Genomic DNA, 23,463 nt, shown 5'->3' with positions numbered 1-23,463 from the left:
GTTGGAAAAGCAAGCTATTAGTATATAAATCTAAATTCTGTCATTAAGCCATACAGCTGAACATATCCTTTCAGTCCATTCAACGCTGTTGGCGCCGTCAACCCCGTAAGGAATAGAGACGTGATTCTAAGTATGTAAAAACATGTGTAATCGTGAAGTAAGAATCAGGAATCTCCAGAACCCTAATCAATCACTAAACTCGTAATTGTGCCGTGTGGTTTTCGGCTCTTTAGAATAGAACCACTACATATCTATCTCATGGATGTCGTAAAAGGCGACTATGGGATAGGCTTATACACTTGGTATTCTTCTTTAAGGCGATAGGATAGCAACCTTTCACTATTTGAATCTCAATTCAATCATTAAGTCATTTACTATGCAAAGTAATGCTATGCATGTATATTCAATTTTAAAAGACTGTTGGCTCTGTTTACCCCGTAAGGGACATAGACGTGCCTATGTGTATACACGTATGTAACTCGTAATTCTTTAATTACCTATCGCTTTGGCAGGTGATAAACCTAAAAATGCGTAACTCCGGCAAAACCGGTAGCAACAACTAGTTTGCACGTTCCGGTTGCTTATTGTTTCATACCGTTACTAGAAATTTAGACTAAATGTTGTTATGCCAATAATAAATCAACCCAAAGTGAAGTTTCTTTATGATCTATAAGTAAGTATGCCTGCGTAGAACTAAATAGATACATATAGTCACGTCTATATACTTGCGGGGCGGACAGAGCCAACAGTGTTGAAAAGACTGAATGGCCACGTTCAGCTTTGTATGTCTTTATGATGGAATTGAGATTCAAATAGTGACAGGTTGTTGACGCATCGCCTACAAGAGGAATTACAAAAACTAAATATCCCATTATTATCAACTTCTTTAGTTATTTTAGGAAATCTTGGTAAACCAGGAATCTACATGCATACATTAATCAGGCCTCTTTCCCGGAGGGGTAGGCAAAGACCACATCTTTCCACTTGCCACCATCCCTGCATACTTCTTTCGCTTCATACACATTCATAACTCACTTCATGCAAGCTCGTCAAGTTGTAGGAATCTACAATATTTTAAATCTCTAGACTCTACTTCTCAAAGTCTAGAATAAAATACAGAATTAAATCTAAGGGTCAGGTCAAGAGTACCCAAATTGACGAACCTGCGTTATGAATGTAGATGAAGCGAAAGAAGTAGGCAGAGATCGTGGCAAGTTGGAAATGTTGTCTCTGCCTACCCCTCCGGGAAAGAGGAGTGAAATATAAATGTATGTATATGTATGTAAACAAAGAATTAATATTTACACAGGACAAATTACACCGATTGAGCTAGCCGCGAAGTAAGCTCAAGACTTGTAAAGGGATACTAACTCATCGTTGAGTGTTTTGTATGTCTTTTTTTTACTAAAATGTACTTATATAGTAATACTTGTTACTTGTTATTGTTTTGTGTAAAAATGCAATGATATAGATAAAAAGAAAACTTTACATATGTAGTCAAAAAAACGAGATCATACTATGCATTTCATAGCCTTAAAAATACTCGTATTGAGTTTACGAATTCAGGTCACAACGCACAATGACATAACAAGAGCCATCTGCATTCTAGACCTTGACAGCGGCCGCGCTGACAAACACACACTTTTCACCGAATCGCCGAAACCAATTATCACGATACCTTAATTTCCGCGTGGGCCATGATTTTTATCGGCCGAGCAAGGACTTGAAATGTGAAATAAAAAATGTTTCCTGATTATAAAATAGTTTTTTTTTATTTTTAAAACTTTTTGGTATATTGTACGAACGTTCGAAATATTTTATACATTGGTGTTTACATATTTCTTTTATAATATTTTGTTCTTTTATAATATGATGTCGTAAAAGGCGACTAAGGGATAGGCTTACAAAATTGGGATTCTTTTTTTAGGCGATGGGCTAGCAACCTGTCACTGTTTGAATCTCAATTCTATCATTAAGCCAAATAGCTGAACGTGGCCATTCAGTCTTTTCAATACTGTTGGCTCTGTCTACCCCGCAAGGGATATAGACGTGATTATATGTATGTATGTATGTATGTATTTATTTATATATGTCTATAGTTAGTTGTGTGTGTGGAGTACACGAATGTTACGCTTTCCATCATGTCTCCTACCTCTGGAAGTTCTTTCTAGGACTGCTGGAAGAGATTTCTTTTTAAATAATTAGAAGCTATGATGTAGTGCCGCGTGGTTCCCGGCACCATTACAAAAAAGAATAGGACCACTCCATTTCTTTCCCACGGATGTCGTAAAAGGCGACTAAGGGATAGGCTTATTAACTTGGGATTCCTCTTTTAGGCGATGGGCTAGCAACCTGTCACTATTTGAATCTCAATTCTATCACTAAGCCAAACAGCTGAGCGTGGCCTATCAGTCTTTCAAGACTGGTGGCTCTGTCTACTCCGCTAGGGATATAGACGTGATCATATGTATGTATGTATGTAGAACCTATGTTATTTTGTTTCTTGCGTTTATCATTCTCGATGTTTTCTGTGTACATAAATTAGTCAATAAATAAATTTAAAAAAATGCAGTGAAAAGAAATGAATGGAGGATGCTCTACTTCCAGCTTTTGCACCGACAAGAGTTTACTTTTAAATTTATGAAGAAAAAATTATATTTATCAAAGACGTTGTTTGTATGTTTATGTATATAGAACCGGATTGTAGAATGTCTGTATGTAAAGATGGTTCTGATTTATAAATGTGTTTATATATATCTGTATGTAAATATGGTTGTTTATTATAACTGAATACCTAAATAAGTAGATATTTTTTATTTGCAAAGTCATAATTGTACTAATTGTATCATGTATTGTACTAATTAAGAAGGTAAATATAAGATTTGAATACTTAAATAAGTAGATGAAATATATATATTTTTAACTTGCAAAGTCGAATAAGTATCATTTATTGTGTCAAGTAAGAAGGTAAATATAAGATTTGATTGGATTACCCAAGTGATGTTCAGTCAAGCTTACTTAGTTCCCGGGATGGTAAGGCCGACGCGATAACAATGTTTCGAGCAGGAAATTTTGATTCCTTGTTAATTAAACACTGAACAAAGACCTATCTTTAGAACTTAAGACGTGTGAAAATTAAAAAAATCTTATATAATTTGCATATAATTTGTAAACTTCGAAAAGACGTATGCAACAGGAATCGCATTTGTGTCATGTGGTTCCCGGCACTAATATAAAAATTAGGCCTATTACATCTCTTTCCCGTGGATAACGTAAAAGGCGACTAAGAAACATGGATTTCTTTTAAATTTGGATTTTTTTTTAATTCTTCTTGATGGGCTAGCAAGCGGTAACTTTTTGAATTCCAATTCTTTAATTAAGCCTAACAGCTGAACGTGGCCTACCAGTCTTTAAAGACTGCTGGCTCTGTCTACTCCGCAAGGGATATAGACGTGATTATATGAACTATCACAGGATAGTGAGATGTACTCACGATCCTTGTGCATTCGTTCATTCATATAATCACGTCTATATCCCTTGCGGAGTAGACAGAGTCTTGGTCTTTTTGACTTGAAATTTGGCATTTGAAGCCACAAGAGAACTCTAAATATATGAGTTTGTATGTTGTTATTCTTTCGCGCAAAAACTCCTAAATGGATAAAGTTAAAATTAATCGTACGTGCAATGTGTAAGTTATATACTTTATATGATTACTATATGATTATTTGTTGTTACAGACCATAGCTAGCTTACACATGACAATAACATAGACTATAATTTATGAGCGAGAAAAGTCACGGGGAAATACTAGTTAAATTAAAAAGACTTTCATAATATGTCACGTGATATGAGGTTCAGATGTCATAGTTGAAACTAATGTTACATAAATACTGCTAATGCAGTCAAGAGACAATACTAATTAACTTTTATGATAAACTTAGCCGTGATTAATAAAAATTATTTTTGTTTTTATTCGATTTCTGCAAACTAAATATTGAATTAAAAAAAACTAATACACATAAGTGCAAGGCAACTTAAAAAATTAAAGATAATATTAATAAAAATTAAAAAGAAAAATACCAATGCAATAGATACCATAACTTTGTCGGTATCAATAGAGAATTTCATTAAAATTGAAAATAACTGAAATAAGTCTCAGTAATTATATACCTTCGCGTACCTATGCTCCAATTAAAAAATACAAGGCATTCCTTCGCTTGGGAAACAATCCTTGCCGTTAACTGGGCCGCAATAATCGTTACATGTCATAGAAAAGCGATTTCATGGCTATCAAGTACAACAATCGTAAGAAAAACACTATGATAAAAATTAATTATGTAAACATAAACAGTTATTAAAATGAGGGCTCGATTAGTCGCTAGCGAACGGAATCCACAGCCTTAACTGTCAAATATTAAAAAAACATAAATCATAGATTAAGAAATAAAAAAAAAGTTAATCACTGGCCGGCAACGAAAAAAAAAATTAAATTTGAAACGCGCGACGCGTCTGTCTCCCTCCAACGTTCGGACATACGAAGGACTTGAGCGTTGATCAAAACGCAACGTATATTCCATATTCTAGGGGGGTTAGCGAAAGTTTTGACAAATATCCACCTATATAAACTGCGGGCCAGAATCGGACTGCATCCAGTCGATTCCTTACTCAACAAGAGGCATTATGAAGACGGTGAGTGCGTGGCTAGTGCAGTGGAGTGCAGTGAAGTGATGACTTCAAAAAAGTGAACAGTGTCCCTAAAAAGTGATGAAAATCTAGTGTTAACGTGTCGATTTCACATTCGGGATTTGACACACTTTTTTGAAGTCAACGCTTTACTGTATTGATGTGTTTTTGTTCGAAATAGTTGAAGTAGGGAGATAAATTAATAGTTTAAATGTGTTTAGTGAATACTAAAATAGTAAATACTTGTTAGGTATTCAGGGCGGAAAGATTATTGAGTCAAATCATGTCAATTGGTTACCTTATCGGTATACTAAGTTTCCATTAAAATAGAATGTATTGCAGTGTTAAATGCAATTGCAGTAGGTATCTAAGTTGTTAGTAGTTGTATCTAATTTTTATTCTGTTTTTCGGTTATAAATTATTTAATTTCTCTTTTCTCATGGAATAAATAAAAATTAAGTATTATTCGTTAATTTTAAATGTTTGCAATATATACAAAGATTTTAAGAAAATATCAAATAAATAAAATTAAAGAGAAACCAAAAAAATATCATGTTTTGTAGATAATTCAATCAAATCCAATTATTAATGTTGTGATCAAATAGGCACATTTAAAGCAATTAAATAATGAATATTCCGCGTTTAAAAATATATTTAAAATTTAAACGATGCAAATCTATTATTTTAACTATACCAAAACAATCTACCTAAACTTTGGATTATTATTATTATTTTTACAATAATAATTTTAAAACTAAATTCATTAAAACAAAAACATTAATATTTGTTTAGTACAAGAACAACAAAGCACAAAAAGTAAACGCAGTGATAAATTAATAATAGTATGCCATCTTTATATCTATGCTTTATAGAAAATAGTTAACTTTCTAAGAATTAATATAACTAACTTAACTATCATAACCGGGATACGAATCCTAAACCTTGTGACTAATAAGCGCCAACCAGTGACAGCCAGTACAAAAAACTTAATATTCACAAATAATCATATTTATATATGCATACTAGCTCTCCCTAATGTCGTTTTCCCATATAAATAATATTCAAGTAATTTCTAGTTTAAAAAAATTTATGGATGGACACAACCTTTATCACTAGGGGGTATTAAAAATAGATGTTGACCGATTCTCAGACCTACTCAATATTCTCACAAAATGTCATGAGAATCGGTCAAGCCGTACGAGAACGAACATTGTGACAATAGGATTTTATATTAAAATAAAATCATGTCTCGTTCTCGGAGGGATAGACGGGGAATACATCTTTAAGATATTGTATTGTTTCTATGTTGCATCACAATAGTTTCTCTCGAGCTGGCCTGGGCTAGGAAGACAGTCCAGGAAGCGCCATTATCCGATATAACACTAACAGGTTTTGTTACGCACATTAGCTGTGACTCTCATTGCACCTGTCTTATTAAACTAGCTGTCTACCGGGGCTTCGGGCATTTGGGAATTCAAAATACTATGGTCCTTTTTTAAAGTCATTTTTCAAAAATCCATGGGAATATTATTTTTATAGCATAAAGTTTGTATGCAATATTTGAAAAGCGTCAGTTAAAAAGATAATGGTGAAGAGGGATAATAAACAAACAAAGAAATATTCAAACTAAACAAATTTAATTAAATTTACCAATTAGTTAGTCAATCAACCTTTTCTTTGAGTGCTGCTTTGATGTTATTTAGATCCAAAAATTAGAATCTGACCACTTCATCTCTTTGCATAGAATTTAAACAGACAGAGATAATGAAATCAATAAATTATTCCAGAAAAAAAAAATCAGAAAAAACAACTATCATCACGAACAAAACATGACGCACAGTCAAATCTTGAAATTAGGCGAAAAAGGTTTGAAACTAGACAAATGAAAAAAAGGCTGATAAAAAAAAATCATATGAGAGAAAAATAAAAAAAATATTTTTAACACCGCTACTAGTTTTCCTGATAATAAAGAATTTGACACGTTAACTGAATATGTAGTAAGAGTTATCTCAGTTACGCACTGGGGATGTCTCAAGACCTGTTCCTTACGTGACGGCGTCCAAGTTAGCAGAAAAACCGGCGTTTTTCTCGTAAACTTTAGGTCCTGTTGCTAGGACCTTATAAGGTGAAGGCATTCCGATTTACGCAATGAACGAGATCTTAATGTTAGCGTTTCATTTTATGTCGCATGTTAGTTTACGTGTTCCTAGTAACACAAATTCGGTCAAGAAAATAATCAAAAAAAAAAATAGAAATAATGTTGTTTTTTTTTTTAATTTTTTGCTTTTTCTATTCATTCAATACAAAAAATATTAATCTTAATAATTAATAAAAGTTGTTACTTGTTCGTATGCGAGTAGTCATTTTTATTAATATTGACGCTGTAATCCTTTGTTTTCTACTATTGTACAAAAAAGATCAAAAACTAAATTAAATTGGAAAACCTAGTATGTAGTATCCATTCAAAAGATAGACTAATGACGGCCGATCGTTGCCAAATGGTTGCACAAACTTTGTACTATGAATCTGATACTCTATGCAAAACTATGTCGTAAACTTAAATGAAGCCATTTCCCGCATCGATAAGTATAAATCGTTTGACTAGATCGGTGTAACATATATTTGAATGCAAATTTTTTGCTATGTCTCAATTTCTTTGAAGGACTCCAACTAGTTTCAAAGGTACATTAGGTACTGACTTAGCCTCGGCATTTGAAATGTAACCCAGAGGTGGTAGGGTCAAACTAAACAGGAAACACAAATCGACTTGAATCACTTGTATGTTTTATCTATTAAGTTTTCATTAATATCAACTTAATATTTTCCATAAAATTCAAATTTAATTTGGAAAAAGTATAAGAAATTGAATTTCAACAGAATAAAATGAAGAAAATAGTACTGGCAGCTAATAAATAATTTTCAGAAAAAAAAAATATTTTCGAATTCGACTGCGCATAAAATTACATTGTACGAATATTGTGGAAAATAGAACTGGCCGGATAGAAAAAAAATGTTAATTTAAATCTGCAGCGAACAAAACACGAACGGGTATACACTTCGCGTACAAGTTACGAAACTCCGTGAGAAACTATATCCCGGCAACTTAATCTGGCGACCTCCTTCCTGATTACGATTGTTTGTTCTATGTGGACATCTGCAAATGAGGCTTGTATTATAATACTACAAAATTTGAAAGGCATAGGGCTTTGTGAATTACTAGTTTTATCACAGCTCGTGTTATTTTGAAGTCGTGTTCATGTTGTTAACCGTTTTAAATTGTATTCACACATGTATTCACAGTGAAAATTTTTATAAACTAGTAGGTTTGTCTGGTCTATCCGTAAGGAAGAAAATCTTTATAAGGTATAAAAGTGACGCGAATTCAAGATTGATCCTATATTTTTTAAGTAACTAAACACTTCTTAGTTACCCATTTAAAATTAGCTTATACATAGATAATGATTATAATGTTACATATTTCAACAGAAGCGGGGGTTGTTCTTTTCGGTATTCCTGTTCAAAAAAAAATTAGACCAAAATATACTAAAAGAGTATGTCGTAACTTTATGCAGTTGATTCTAAATAACGCATTTGCTTTTTTATAACGCCATAAAGAAAGTGATATGACGTCACTTGCTACAGTTAGCATAACAAGGTTTTACGAGGATCTGATGACCGGGTCATAAGTTTTCACTGGAATCGTGATGTTAATACGTTATCCGTTATTGTTATGTTATCGTGACTTCATCGTTACGTACGTTACGCTCGGATGTGTAATGGAATTGTTAATACGTTTTTTATAGGAAGTTTTAATAAAAGAGTTGGATATTCGAGTTAAAAAATTAATTGACAGAAACAGGATTATAGTGTCTTCATATAACACATTTTGAGCTTCAGACGATTTTCATATTATGAAATGGTTACTAACTAAATATTATTTGAAATATTTAAACGAAAATATTTTTTATTATAAATTAAAGATTTATTAATAAAAAAAATTAACTTCATATTGGTAAACTGTAAATTAAATGGGAGCTCATTCAAATTACCCCAAAATTATTTCACAATTATTTTAAATTCATAAGGCACAAATTCCATTCGATAAATGCAAATCGAAACGAAATTTTGCGTAAAACATTTCAGCATAGTTCACATGATTGTGGCAACAGGTGAAAAACGGCCTAATTATCACTGTTACAAAAATACAGCCCATGGCCTATGGGAACTACAAACAATGCCCTCTTGTGGGAGAATTGTGAAACTACTGGCTATCTCAATTTATGTTGCATTATCTGTGTAGTTATATCTCTATGTAATGTTGCTTTATCTATGTAGTTATATCTCTATGGTCTCGGCGTGTTGCCAAAATTCTTGCCGCTGATTAAGGTCCCAGGTTCGATTCCTGGCCAGGCATGTTCATTATACCATCATTATAATGAAAATAATATACGAGAAATATCACTTCGGTACTTGCTATACGATTTATTAAAAGTTTGTATATAAAAATGGCGGAAAATGTATGCATCTAACATTCGACTATTGGTGAAAATAATAATAAGTTACGTCTATAACTCAGCCCTTGTAAAACGAAAAATCCGACAGATTTTGTGACAATATTTGCGGTAGTAAATACAATTAGATTTAAGATAAGTTAACACTTATATATAAACATCAATAAGTGACACCTCTTATAAAATTTTGACAAATAAATCAATTATGTTCTATTTAAATAGAATTTTCGTCTGCAAACAGGATATTTACTGGTTTCTGTTACAAACTGAATCATGTCTGAGACAGTTTCTGTCTTTTGCGGTAACATTTAGTTCACAATTCATTCACAAGGCTGACAGGTTTTATTTCTGTTCCGCATTCAGCACAAGTTATATTACTTACAAATTATATTAAATTTACTATAAAAAATATGTGCGAGGTAAATTAAAGAAATATTTAATAGATAATATGTTATATTTATTCAATGGTCCCGAGTTCGAATCCCGGTTCTAAACGAACTTTTTTTGATTGGTCTCGTACTTGGATGTTTATCTAAATAAGTATTTATAATAAAAAATAGTATCGTTGGGTTAGTACCTCGTAACACAACTCTCGAACTTACTTTGAGGTTGACTCAATCTGGGTAATTTGATCCGTATATATTTTTATTACTCACTAGCTTTTGTCTATAGCTTCCTTTGATGAAATAGTCAACTTAGTTTTTGTCTATAGCTTCCTTTGATGAAATAGTTAATTAGTTACTTTCTCAGTCGTAATTATTTGCAAAATACTGCTAAAGTTTATCGTCTTAAATTTTTAAACTAGATTTGGTCCTAAGGTTCAAACGTGTGAGAACGCCTTTAAGGCATTAAGTTCACTACTATAAAATTATATATCAATTTTAAAATAAAAATTAGATAAATTGACAAAAAAAATCAAAAGCTCATTTTTGTAATTTAGATTAATTTTGTAAACAGAAAGTCACATTGCAATGATTTCAAGGCGAAAATTGTCAAATCTTTCGACCATTGAGAAATTCCCATACTACTGTTAAATCTTGCATGTCAACGATGACTCGGAGGAAGCAAGGGAATGTCGAAATCACTAACTTAACCGACTTCGCATAATATCAGAGGCATATGCTACTTATCTGACCAAATATGACACGAAAGAGCAAAACTTGCTACTTTTGTAATGAATTTACATCCTTAGATTGCTTAATAATGCAAATAATGGATGTCGTAATAGTCGACTACAGGATAGGCTTATAAACTTGGGATTCGTCTTGAAGGCGATGAACTAGCAATCTGACACTATTTGAATCTCAATTCCATCATACAGCTGAACGCTGCCTTTCAGTCTTTTCAAGACCGTCGGCTCAGTCTACCCCGTAAGGGATATAGACATGACTATATGTATGTATGTAATAGTGCAAGCTTCTGTAAAACAAAGTGTGCATCAGCTGCTTCTCTGCCCGTGCTGATTTAAAAATGTAATCAAGGTAATGTCTTGGGAATTCACTTTTAGGCGATGGGCTAGCAACCTGTCAATGATTTAATCACAATTTCTTTATAAAACTGTCCGTACCCTCAAGTTCTTTTAAGACAAATGTCTACTTATGTCCTTGTGGAGTAAAAACAAGGTGAAAGGTGTATGTAAGATAATAGAATAATTGTCCCTATACATACAGTTATCTAAAATGGCACCTTAGCGGTACCCCAGCTATTTTCAGTAGACTTAGAATTTGAAATCAAGTAAAAGACTTACATAAAAAAGAACTACATTTACTAACTTATGCCATAAAATTACTAAATCAAAGGTTTTATTTAAATGGGTCATCGATACCAAACACGGTGGCGTTAGTATTGCAGCCAACATGCGTATGCGCAATCTTGATACTTTGCGACACTGCGTTCGTCCGGTGGGATTCGCTCCCATTATAGTAATGACATACACTTGTAATGCGTTATTAACTTGCAATAGTCTAGCTAGTACCTTCTGTAAGTACTTACCTTAAGCATACATACATACATATAGTCACGTCTATATCCCTTGCGGGGTAGACAGAGCCAACAGTCTTGAAAAGACTGAATGGCCACGTTCAGCTATTTGGCTTAATGATAGAATTGAGATTCAAATAGTGACAGATTGCTAGCCCATCGCCTAAAAGAAGAAACTCAATTTTTTAAGCCTATCCCTTAGTTAGTTAGTAGTAGTTAGAAAGAGATGGAGTGGTCCCATTCTTTTTTGTATTGGTGCCGGGAACCACACGGCACTTTATAACCTTACAGCACTTATAATCAGCATTTTATAACCTTACAGAATACTGCTTCCAATCGATTACAAAATCTTTTTAAGCTTCACATCCATGATAAATTGTTGTTCCATGAACCGAAACACAGCGTTGCGTTATAACATCAATCATAATTTATGATTCCAGTAATTGGACTGTTATTTTGTCATAAGTAGGTATTAAAACGTTAGTGGAACATTATATTAGTCGTAAAAATGATCCATAAATCTTCAATAGTAACAGATTATCCTAGACCTTGCGTAGATGGTTAAGAGCGATATTATTTTGAAATTATGTCAGTGGATCGAAGCGTTTCTGTAACAGTGCCAAATTAAATTAATATGATTAAGTCTTCTTCTGCTCATCATGAATGTAAAATATAAAGCTTTTTTTTTATTTTTCCACAGTTCTGCTTAGTTTTCCTGCTGGTAGCCGCAGCGGCTGCCAGCGAGAAGAAGACGACAGACAAGGCCGAGCCCTTGGAGAAGAAGCTGGACAAACGGGGTCTCCTAAACCTCGGATACGGGTACGGCATCAGCGGCCTTGACATCGGGTACATCGGCTCTGGGTCCCTTGGAGGAGCATACAATGCCATTGACGACGGCGCTGCCTACGCCGGCTACGGAGCCTTCAACCTTGGCGAACACCATGACGTCACCAGAACAGTGACCCTCGTCAAAGGCGTCCCTGTACCCGTCACCGTCGAGAAACACGTCCCGTACCCAGTAGAACGCCCGGTGCCTTACCCAGTCAAGGTCCCCGTGCCGCAACCCTACGAGGTCGTCAAACACGTGCCATACCCCGTGAAGGAGTACGTCAAAGTACCAGTCCACGTACCTGCCCCGTACCCCGTTGAAAAGAAGGTGCCTTACCCCGTACACGTGCCCGTCGACAGGCCCTACCCCGTCAAGGTGCTCGTGCCCCAGCCCTACCCAGTAGAGAAGCACGTTCCTTACCCCGTTAAGGTGCCAGTGCCCCAGCCCTACCCCGTGGAGAAACACGTGCCATACCCCGTCGAAGTGAAAGTGCCCGTGCCCCAGCCCTACCCCGTGGTGAAACACGTCGGAGTCCCCGTCAAGGTCCCCGTAGACAGGCCTTACCCCGTCCATGTGCCAGCTCCTTACCCAGTTGAGAAGCCGGTGCCTTACCCCGTCCACGTCGAGAAGCCCGTCGCCGTCCCCGTCCAAGTGCCCGTCGACAGGCCCTACGCCGTGCCAGTTGAGAAACCCGTGCCTGTGCCCGTGAAGGTGCCGGTGCCGGAGCCTTACCCAGTCTACAAGCACGTACCTTACCCAGTCGAGAGGCCCTACGCCGTGCCCGTCAAGGTACCCGTCGACAGGCCCGTCCCTATCGCGGTCGAGAAGCCAGTGGCTTACGAAGTCGAAAGACCAGTTCCCGTCCCGGTTAAGGTTCCAGTCGTGGTCGGCTCCTACGGCCACGGTTACGGACATGGTTACGGCCATGGATACAGCTCAGAGCTCAGCCTCGGAGGCAACTACTACAGCCATTAGGATAATGATAGGATAGTCACATGTGTTCACCCGCCAAATACCATGGAAGCACCATCACCTCGCCGCTGGGCCGGGACACAAGCAACAAAACATAATTTTTGTATATTTATATAAAAAAATCATGTCATGTAAGTATGTGCGTACGTGTACGTAGTGATATAAAAGGTTACCTTAGGTTAAGTCGAATGTAAAAATAAAAGACATGAAAATAAATAAAAAAATCGAAAAGTTTTCCTGTTTTATTTGCTCGGTAATATAATAATAGAAAGGTTAAGAAACTTACGGAGAGACTGTGTGACTGACGGGGATACAATGACTGACCTTCACGCCGCTTGGTCGTGGAGGTTGGTTGTATAATAATAGTTAACAATATTTTTATTTATAGTGACAGGTTGCTAGCCCATCTCTCAAGAGAATTCTCCGAAAAACAAATCCCAAGTTTACATTTTGTATAATCCTAATAATATTGGTATTGGTATGTGGGTATCCCAAAGTTCGAGCGGGATTGATAGGGTTTCCATGCGGACGAAGTCGCGGGCGGCCTCTAGTAGTTAATACAATAGATTTATTCTCAAAATTTGATACAAGGTATCACTTATTGCCGTCACATCACTTAAATCTAATTATAACAACTACCGCTTCCAAAGCGCATGTGTAGAAGTAGCAGTAATGCAGTTGAGAAATTAAAAAAAAATTAGACTTTATTTATCTATTCAATAATTCAACAACTTATAATGCAATCGAAAATACGCATAATAAAAGAGTTAGAGGGTGAGATAAATTATACTTAAATAGTGGAAATTAACATACAAATTATAATCACGTCTTTATCCCTTACAGGGTTGACAAAGCCAACAGTCTCGCAAAGACTAACATCCACTTTCCGGCTTAAAGATGGAATTGTGATTCAAATAGTCTGGTTGCTAGCCTATCAATTAAAAGAGGAGAACCGGTTTATAAGCCTATCCCTTAGTCGCCTTTTACAACATCCATGGGAAAGAGAGAGAGTTAATCCTATTCTAAAGTGTCAGAGACCACAAGGCTCCATACTTCTTAGTTCCATGGTTTTAGCAGTCGCTTGCGTTTCGGTTTGAAACTTTACGTAACATAATTTGTTAAGGTTAATCTTTGTGGAGCAAAAATAAAAATTGCTGGTTATTGGCTATACTCGTATGAATGGCAGGCAGTTATTGGCTATATGAATGTCAGGTGATCACTTTAATTTCACTATTGCATGGACCTGTTTATTTCATTTGTGATTATTGATTCATCTTTCCGGCACCATTAAACAAAAAGAATAGGACATCACGTTCCCATGGATGTCGTTAATGGCGACTTAGGGACTATATAGTACAGTATACAGTACAGTGTGTACATATTTTATTTTATCTTTATTTATTTGACGAAATATCGAATTCGTATTGAAATAAGTTTCTACTAGTTCGTTTTCTATTAGTTCTACATTCATTCATGTTTTTTAATGTAGACAATGTGTATTCGTCCATGATTTAGATTTAAGAGATCTATATTTGTACATTGACGTCCGATGAAAATGCTGCAGTGTAGTTTGTTCCGCCGCTTCTTCTACACATGCGCTTTGGAAGCGGTAGTAGTTATAATTAGATTTAAGTGGTGTGACGTCAATAAGTGATACCTTGTATCCAATTTTGAGAATAAATCTATTCTATTCTATTCTATTCTATTGGTGCGGGGAACCACACATTAAAACTTATCAAAGCTAATTTAATAACGAACTTAAACAATCATAGTGCTACAATAGTTCATGCAGCGGACTTAAAATCAAACAAAGATTGTATTGTGCATTGTTGTGCGTTTGCGTGCAATCTCACGCATGTTTTTTGTTGCAACAAATCGCAGATAATTTGGGGGTACATATATATATGTATGTAGTACCTATTTTACACAAGTTCCGAATCCAAGTAGGTCAATGTAATGATAGTCTGACTTGTTAAGATATTTATTTACTTATGTCATCTAAACTTTTGTGCCGTGTGGTGCCCGGCACCAATATTTTTTGAAAATAAAAATTATAAAAAAGAGTAAGACCACTCCATTACATATCCCATGGATGTCGTAAAAGGCGACTAAGGGATAGGCTTACAAACTCGGGATTATTTTTTTTAGCCGATGGGCTAGCAACCTGTCACTATTTGAATTTCAATTCTATCATTAAGCCAAATAGCTGAGCGTGGCGAGTCTTTTCAAGATTATTGGCTCTGTCTACCCCACAAGGGATATAGACGTGACCGTATGTATGTACGAAAATTTGAGGGATTTTGCAGGCATAGGTATTACTTTTGTAATATTCATTACTTTGCTATTTTTAAAAATGTATGAAAGAAATTGCTGCTATATGTATAGAAAATGTAGCAGGATATATTTTCGTAATACCTAGTAAAAATATATGCATCCTTACGGGGTAAAAGGAGAAAAAGAACCAATACGCAGTTATGTGGCGATGATTATCATTACATATACTCGTAAGTAGTAGTAAGTAATAAATGAAGACTACAACAAAAAATACTTTATGGAGGAGAAATTGTTATGGAGAAGATTTAGGTTTAGAGAGATAATATATCTTATACTAGGTATACGATTTTCAACTTTGAAAATCAGAATTATTATTTGAATTTAAGCAAAGGTGAAAATTTGTTTTTATGTTTCTTAATCTTAATTTTTATTTATAGGTCATTAATAATATAACAAAAATATAAAACATAACTCTCTCTATTGAGGTCAGTTAAAAAGGCGCTAACGCCGCCATCTTTAGTTATTTTAAGAAAATAAAAGGCTAATAGACACGAATTAAGTCGATATGTGTATATTTTAGAAAGTATAAACAACGCCTGCTAGTTCTCCAGTTTACCGATAGAGGGCGTAAGTGTAGACCATGTAAATCACACAAGTTTTGTCTAAATTGACTCTGTCTACCCCGTAACAGACAAACACGTGATAAATGTAGGTATTTAAAAATTCTTTAATGGTAAGATATATTTTTCTTTATACATACAATTAGGTATGTGCCGCGTGGTTACCGGCACCAATAGGAGAAGAATGGGACCACTCCATCTCTTACCCATGGAAGTCGTAAAAGGCGGCTAAGGGTTAATGAACTAGGAATTCTACTTTTAGGCCAGGCTTAGGCTAGCAACCTGTCACTGTTTGAAACTCTATTCCACCATAGAAGCTATACAGTTAAACGTTCTTTCAGTCTTTTCCAGACTGCTGGCTCTATTTACCCCGCAAGTGATGTACATACATACATACTTATAATCACGTCTATATCCCTTGCGGGGTAGACAGAGCCAACAGTGTTGTAAAGACTAATAGGCCACGTTCAACTGTTTGGCTTTAAGATGGAATTGAGATTCAAATAGTGACAGGTTGCTAGCCCATCGCCTAAAAGAAGAATCCCAAGTTTATAAGCCTATCCCTTAGTCGCCTTTTATGACATACATGGGAAAGAGATGGAGTGATCCTATTCTTTCTTCTATTCGTGCCGGGAACCACACGGCAAGTGATGTATGTATACAGTAAGGTGCTCAGGTGAAACCACAGGTTCTTTTCACAATTAAATTAGGACCATTTTAGGACTCTATATGTTTTCTGTGGATGCCGTAGAAGCGGATATTTATTATTTAAGTTATAGACTTAGTGCAGAAGTTTATACATACAAACATATGAGCACGTCTATATCCCCTGCGGGGTAGACAGAGTCAACAGTCTAGAAAAGACTCAACGGCCACGTACAGCTGTATGGTTTTATAATGGAATTGAAATTCAAATAGTCACAGGCTGCTAGCCCATCGTCTAAGAGCACAATCCCAAGATTATAAACCTTTCCCTTAGCCGCCTTTTACGACATCTTCGGGATTTTTTTTCTATTGGTCCCAGAAACCACACGGCAATCTATTGGTGCCTAGAAGTTTATTCAACAACAATAATATTAATGACTTAAATCACCCAAAAACCTATTTAACATTAACCACACTTTTTTACATCTAATAACGTTGTGGTTTCATAAATAAGTAGCACCCTTGACTAATGAAGCATGTTGACCACGCTATCATTTATATTTGACCACAAACACAGAAGTAAGGTGAGACAACTGGTAAAATAATGCAATTGGTCATTACATACCTTTGTCTAAAGAGATCGAAATATGAAGTTGGAACTACAAATAAATATGAACATTAATCCTATGTGTATAGAGCGTCTTTTGTATTGATAGTTGTACGTATGAAATTCATCGTATTCTAAAGCAAGGAGTACACTACTGATTAGGTATTTGATTCTGATTAAGATCAGTAAATTTTTTTATAGATACATTTGACAAACCTACTTTCGCAGTCATAATATTAGTTGGCATTCACATTTGTCTGTCTGTAATCCGAACTAATATTACAAATGCGAAAGTAAGTTTGTTTGTTTTTAACCTCTTCACGCGTTATCTACTGAACCAGTCTACATAAAATTAGCGTATATAAAATTAAGATTTTGGAGAGATACATAGGGAATCTCTTATTCCAGAAAAACATAAATCGCGGGGTATTCAGAACCAACAGTCTCGAAAAGACTGTTATTTATGCCACGTTTAACTGTTTGGCTTAATGATAGAATTGAGATTAAAATAGTGACAGGTTGCTAGTCCATCGCTTAAAAGAAGAATCCCAATTTAATTTTCATCAAACATTCGCAAAACCCAAAAAAAATTGAAAAAAATAAATATTTTATTACCATTATTATTTGTACCGTATATAAAAAAATAAATATAAATCTTCGTGAGTGTATTCCTAACTTTAAGTATGTACGCATATTAATAGCTCTTGCATTGTTGAATTACTCAACGCAAATGATGGATATAATAAAAAAAAGTTCAGTTTTATTTTGCGCACTCCGAGAGCACCTTTCACAAGTAACTAGCAGGTTACAAAACTAATGATTTAGTTGATAAATGATAAGTACTATTTTCAGATTTAATTTCTTAGCATACAATTTTTTTGTTGAACATATTTAACTAGCTTTTACCAGCAGCTTCGGCCGCGTGAATTTAGCGCTGACTTCAAAAGTTTTTTGCAAATCTCACGGGAACTATAGTTTTTACCGGGGTGAAGGGTACCCTTTGTCCTTTCCCAGACTCAAATCCGTGAAGAGGTAACTAAGGAACAAAAAAAACTCACATTCGCATTTATAATACGAGTAATCGTTGGGATTGGGATTACTTTGTGGGTACACATTATTTTGTTGTAGGGTTTAGTTTAGAAAATAATCTAATCAATAAACCAGTTGCTGATAATCTTGTAGAAAGAACTTACTTAATTTTATTTATTTATTTTTTTCGTTCCCGTACTCCTCCGAAACGGCTTGACCGATTCTCATGAAATATTGTGAGTATATAAAGAGTATGAAAATCGGCCAACATCTATTTTTCATACCCCTTAGTGATAAGGGTTTTCCACACTTAACATTTTTTTTAACTAGAAATTGCTTAAAAATTATTTATTTGGCAAAACAACGTTTGCCGGGACAGCTAGTTTTATATATTTGGATGACCAACAGCAAGTTTTACAATAGGCTATTTGACAAAGTTCTAAAAACTATCTTAGGGTATTTATTTCTTTATAAGGAGCCCTACAAAAACACTTTTCTGCCTTTATTACAGCTATTTTATTAAAAAATCGAAAAAGAAAATGAAATATTCAAATATGCCGCCAAAACGCGACTTTTAGCAATATGGCGGCCATGGCATGCAGTGACGTAAATTTCGTGTAAATATCATACAAAGCTTGTTGGTGTTTCGAAAAGTTTTGATTTTCTCTTGTTTTATTTAACTTGTGCCACGTCATATGTGTGAAAATTATTAAAATGAGTTCCTATAAATGTTGTGCAGTGCCTCAATGCACTAATACTACAATAAAATCTCCTACGAAACTGTTTTTTTCTATGCCGATGGATTTGAATATTCGTAAGAAGTGATTTCAGATCATGATCTAAGATCAGTGGTTACCAAGATATACTTACATTGATGTTTTCACATTCCTCAGTTCGGCAGCATAGAAATCTGGATTGTCTTTGAAGAAGACAATCCAGATTACTTCTTCCAACCATTATTGCGTCCACTTTTGGTAGGTTTCGACTGTCAGCTTTCGCGGAATTGGTTACCATTATTAAATACCTATGTTATCTGAGTAATCCTGAGCGATCAAACACTTATAAAATCTTGAAAAATAATAGCGAACACTAAGGAACGGTACGATCCACAGTCTGTTTATGGATAATTGACGTCATAATAGAAATAGCCATCGTTTTTAGTCACGTGACAGCTGCATATAAAAACCTAATTTTCTGAGACGGATTTTGTTTAAATAATGCAATATTTTTATCTCGCGTTATTACAAATCGCTCCAAAAAAATAATATTAAGACTGATGACATAAAAGAAATGTATATTTTTAATACAGTCAAATAGCCTATCATTAGCTTTTTAAATATAAATTTTAAAGCCAATCACATTAATACTTCAATAGATATTAATTTGAGGCTAATATAATGCTGTATTTTAGTTAAATATAATAAAGTAAGACGCTTGAAATTCAATTGCAAGTTACACTAAGGTTTCCTGGTAAAACTCGTCACAACAGGTAAAAACGAGATTAAACTGGCTAAAACTGGATAATAGAAGTAAGCATCGATATTGTTACACAATAATAATAAGGAACAGACGCCCCGCGGTCACCAAAATAGACGTGAATTGAAACCAATTGCATAGACATTGGCCACCCACATCTGACACTTCTATGAAATTATTAGGTGTATGATGTAAGCGGCAGACCAAAAAGGTAATCGTACTTAGTTTTATAACATGAGCTTTTTCAAATACAAATTCAATTTTTTTATTCATTATTATAGGATACTTCATATCGCTTGATAATTGTCAAATCTTTTGGTTTCACAACATTTCGGTTGACGTCAAATAAATAACTTAAAACTAAGTTAACTGCCTGCTGCCATGCTTCTAAGACGTCAGTGCAGAATAATCGGTAACAAACTGCACTGCATCATTTTCTTCAACAAAGTGTTTGTAAGCTAAAATACATATTTCACCCCCATGACAGATTGTTAGGGATAAGATGAAATTTGAAAGATCCTCTGTTAGACATTAGCGTCTTTTCGTCTTCTGACATTTTATTACGAGTATTAAAAAGAGAATGCGATACACTTAAGAAAACGTTAATAAGATTTACTGTTAAGAATGATTGTAACATTAACTTCACCTGCATAATTAATCGTTTCTATATTTTAGTTATATTTCTGTTTGCACATATAATGCGCAGTGTCACATCAACATAATAATTTCACGGTTATTAACATTCTCAGACATTGGGAAACTCGTGAGTCACGCAGAAATCTCAACTGGCTTAATGTTTGAATAAGGTACACAGGCCTGTAGGAATTTGATACACGCGTCGGTACAATTTTTTTTGGAAGGTTATTATTCATCGTGCACTATACTAAATAGTTAGTAGTTAGTTGGTCTATTGCTAATATTTTTGTTGAGAAAATCAGTTGGAAATTTTATAGAATGTAGACCAAGGACGAGCTTATTAAGGCAAGTAAAATAAGTGTAGGAATTTATCTATCATTTACAGAAAAACGCGTAAACTTGATTGCTTTCTCAGCTAACGACTTCAAAACTAAGTAGCCGCTAAAACGGCATGGAATCCTATATCTTACAAGCCGTTAAAAATTGGTAGCGTTATACGGCTAGATGTACGCTCATATTAAATGCAGGGTGCATTTTTGTATTGACAACAAATAAAGAAGCTCAATTTTTACTCTGTTGGAAGAAAAGAGATAAATAAAAAAAATCTGATTCCATTTCATCGTTACCAAATTAACAGAACGAACTTTTACGAGCTGCTCATAAAAAATGCAATTGGCGAATCAAATTAATTAGCTACCGCGTATTTCAGTGTTGCCACACTCATCCTATATCTTGCAATAATAAATAAATAAATTCGCAATCAACACCTGTCTAAAAATGAAGAGAAAGATAACTAGAGTGTAAAAATTATGATGCACACGATAAAATACGGTGCGTAAATTTGTGATTTTTTAAGACTCGACATGGCGTCTTCCTTAAAGTTGTTGTTGTGAATTGGATAAAAGTGGGAGTCTACGTCTAATAGCAATATCGTTATATATACTATCAAGGTGTACTTTTGTTACTATTTTTTTTTATTAAATTTTAATAGCTATTATTTAATAAAACAAATTATTTTACATATTATTACTTTACCGTGTGATGATAACTGCAGCATAGCTTACCTGGAACAAAATAACAGATCCGTTAAAAAATATTTAAAACAGTTCAAGATTAAATAATTTTTCTTATAAATGTAGCTACATTTTGCTTTAATTTTTGTCATATTTACATTTTCAATGAAGTTAATTTGTATGCCTTACCATATACAGAATAAAACTCAAAACGAGTGGAAAGGCGACGCATTATGCACGCATAATACAATTCAATTAATGATTTCATGTAATTGTCTTCCTTAATTACGATGCGATGTCAATTGAATTAAAAAAGGTGAACTTTCGTCAAAACAGGTCTTTCACAATTTCGAAAATTTGTGCATCTTGAATCACTGTGTCCTTTTTAAATTATTCTGATGCAAAAACTTGCGTCATGTTGTGCATTCGTATCAAAATGACATTTATATGTTTATTTTCTTTTTGTCTTCGTTCTGAATATCCGTATTTGTTTCATGGCGCGAATTAACATATTAGTTCGTCATTTCATACCACCAATTCCTTACATTGCTTATTTGTAACTGCCATTATTGCCATCTAGGCACTGCTGTAAGATAATTTCATAAGTCATGAAACGTATTATTTCTATTTTGAAAAAAAACTTGTTAATTATTTAAGGCGATGGGCTAGCAACCTGTCACTATTAAGCCAAACAGCTGAACGTGGCCGATTGGTCTTTTCGAGACTGTTGGCTCGGTTTATCCCGCAAGGGATATAGACGTGATTATATAATCACGGGATAGACCATGATGTATAAAAAAATGTTTTAAAAGTTAAGGTTCTTGTATTATTCTAATTCATTAGATCATACCGATCATATATACAAAACCTGGAATGAGCACAATAAATGTATGTAGGTGAAACGAAAGAAGTATGTAAGGATCATAGCAAATGGAAGAATATAGTCTCTGATTTAATATGCAGAGACTATATTCTAGGTAGATATATAATTTATACATAGTTAATATAATGACACACGAAAAAATACAATAGAAGTGAGTCTAATGAATTTCAGTTAAAAACTACTACATATTTCGAAGTCAATACACTCATTTCTTAAATGAAAATATATCTAATTTGTATAAGACAAAAGTGTGCACTGTAATTTATCGCACGTATAATAAGGCCAGCAATTGCGTCCATTCACTGGCGCCACGCGTTTCACATCACGTGAAGGTCGCCTCTGTTATGATAAACACACAAACATGTTCTTATCTTAATATATAGCTTTTACAAGCGGTTTTACGCGCTTAAGATCTTTCTCAACTATCATGATGTTCTACCTGGGTATTGGCGTAAAAATATGTTACTAAAAATTAATTGGTTGTCACGTCTTCGGTGTGACTCGCGTAGACAAAAAGAATTTGAAGGAAGATTCCCAACAAACATTTAGGCGACGATTAGAGCTTATTTTGTTACTTAGTGGGCTACAAAGGCATTACAGTAGCAACACTTATGACTATTGGCGATAAAGTGGCGTACCAAGTAACGTATATCACTTCTACTTATAATACAGAGTTACAAGCGCGACAATTAGGCGAGCTTAAAGGTTATGGATGTATTATGGCAAATCTTAACACTGTTGTACATGCACAGCATTTTGTGTTATAGCTTTAAGTGAATCTTAGAACTCTAAGATCTAAATAAGAATAAGAATTAGCTACTACCTCCAAAAGTGCTATGCAGGTGATAATAAACTCTTTACAAGAACCTAAAGTTGCACAATAGCGTTAATAAGCGCTACCAGCCTTACAATAGTGGTTATTTAATCTTATATAGAACCAAATGCTTGAAGTTATACAAAACTCTCTTGCATTACCTTAAGTCAAATAGGAGTATAATTTTTCGCTATAACAGATCCTATAGCGTCTATTGTTACTTTTTTGTGACTAAAGGTAAAGTAATAGCGCTTAAGGTCACTACTGTATTTCTTATATTGACTACTTGTTTTTGACAATGGCGTCGCAACCAAAATAAACAAAAATTGTTGTAAATACGTGGAAAAGTTTTCAGTAAATAGACAACATACATCGGGCGCTCGAATTATTTGCCAATAAATATGTAACATATTCACAGTGTACTTCCCTTCGCAGCAAAAATATGCTTCCTTTCTCACCATACAATATCACTTGTTTTTGTTTAATATAAA

The 23,463-nt window shown here is 34.5% G+C and overlaps 2 protein-coding genes across 2 annotated transcripts in view; one reads left to right on the top strand and one right to left on the bottom strand.

Annotated features, from left to right (window-relative positions):
• LOC106132501 (angiotensin-converting enzyme) overlaps positions 1-23,463 on the bottom strand; it is a 135,389-nt gene that overhangs the window by 34,248 nt on the left and 77,678 nt on the right. The window lies entirely within an intron of this gene.
• On the top strand, positions 4,671-12,978 carry LOC106132470 (uncharacterized). Its single transcript, XM_013331896.2, has 2 exons — positions 4,671-4,689; positions 11,875-12,978. Exons 1-2 carry the CDS (start codon positions 4,681-4,683, stop codon positions 12,976-12,978), a joined length of 1,113 nt encoding a protein of 370 aa, XP_013187350.1. The 5' UTR covers positions 4,671-4,680.

This window comes from Amyelois transitella, chromosome 9 (assembly GCF_032362555.1).
Source record: "Amyelois transitella isolate CPQ chromosome 9, ilAmyTran1.1, whole genome shotgun sequence".
Classification (NCBI taxonomy): Eukaryota; Metazoa; Arthropoda; class Insecta; order Lepidoptera; family Pyralidae; genus Amyelois; species Amyelois transitella.
Note: the sequence above shows the minus strand (reverse complement) of the source record. Positions and strands in the feature narration are given on the sequence as shown.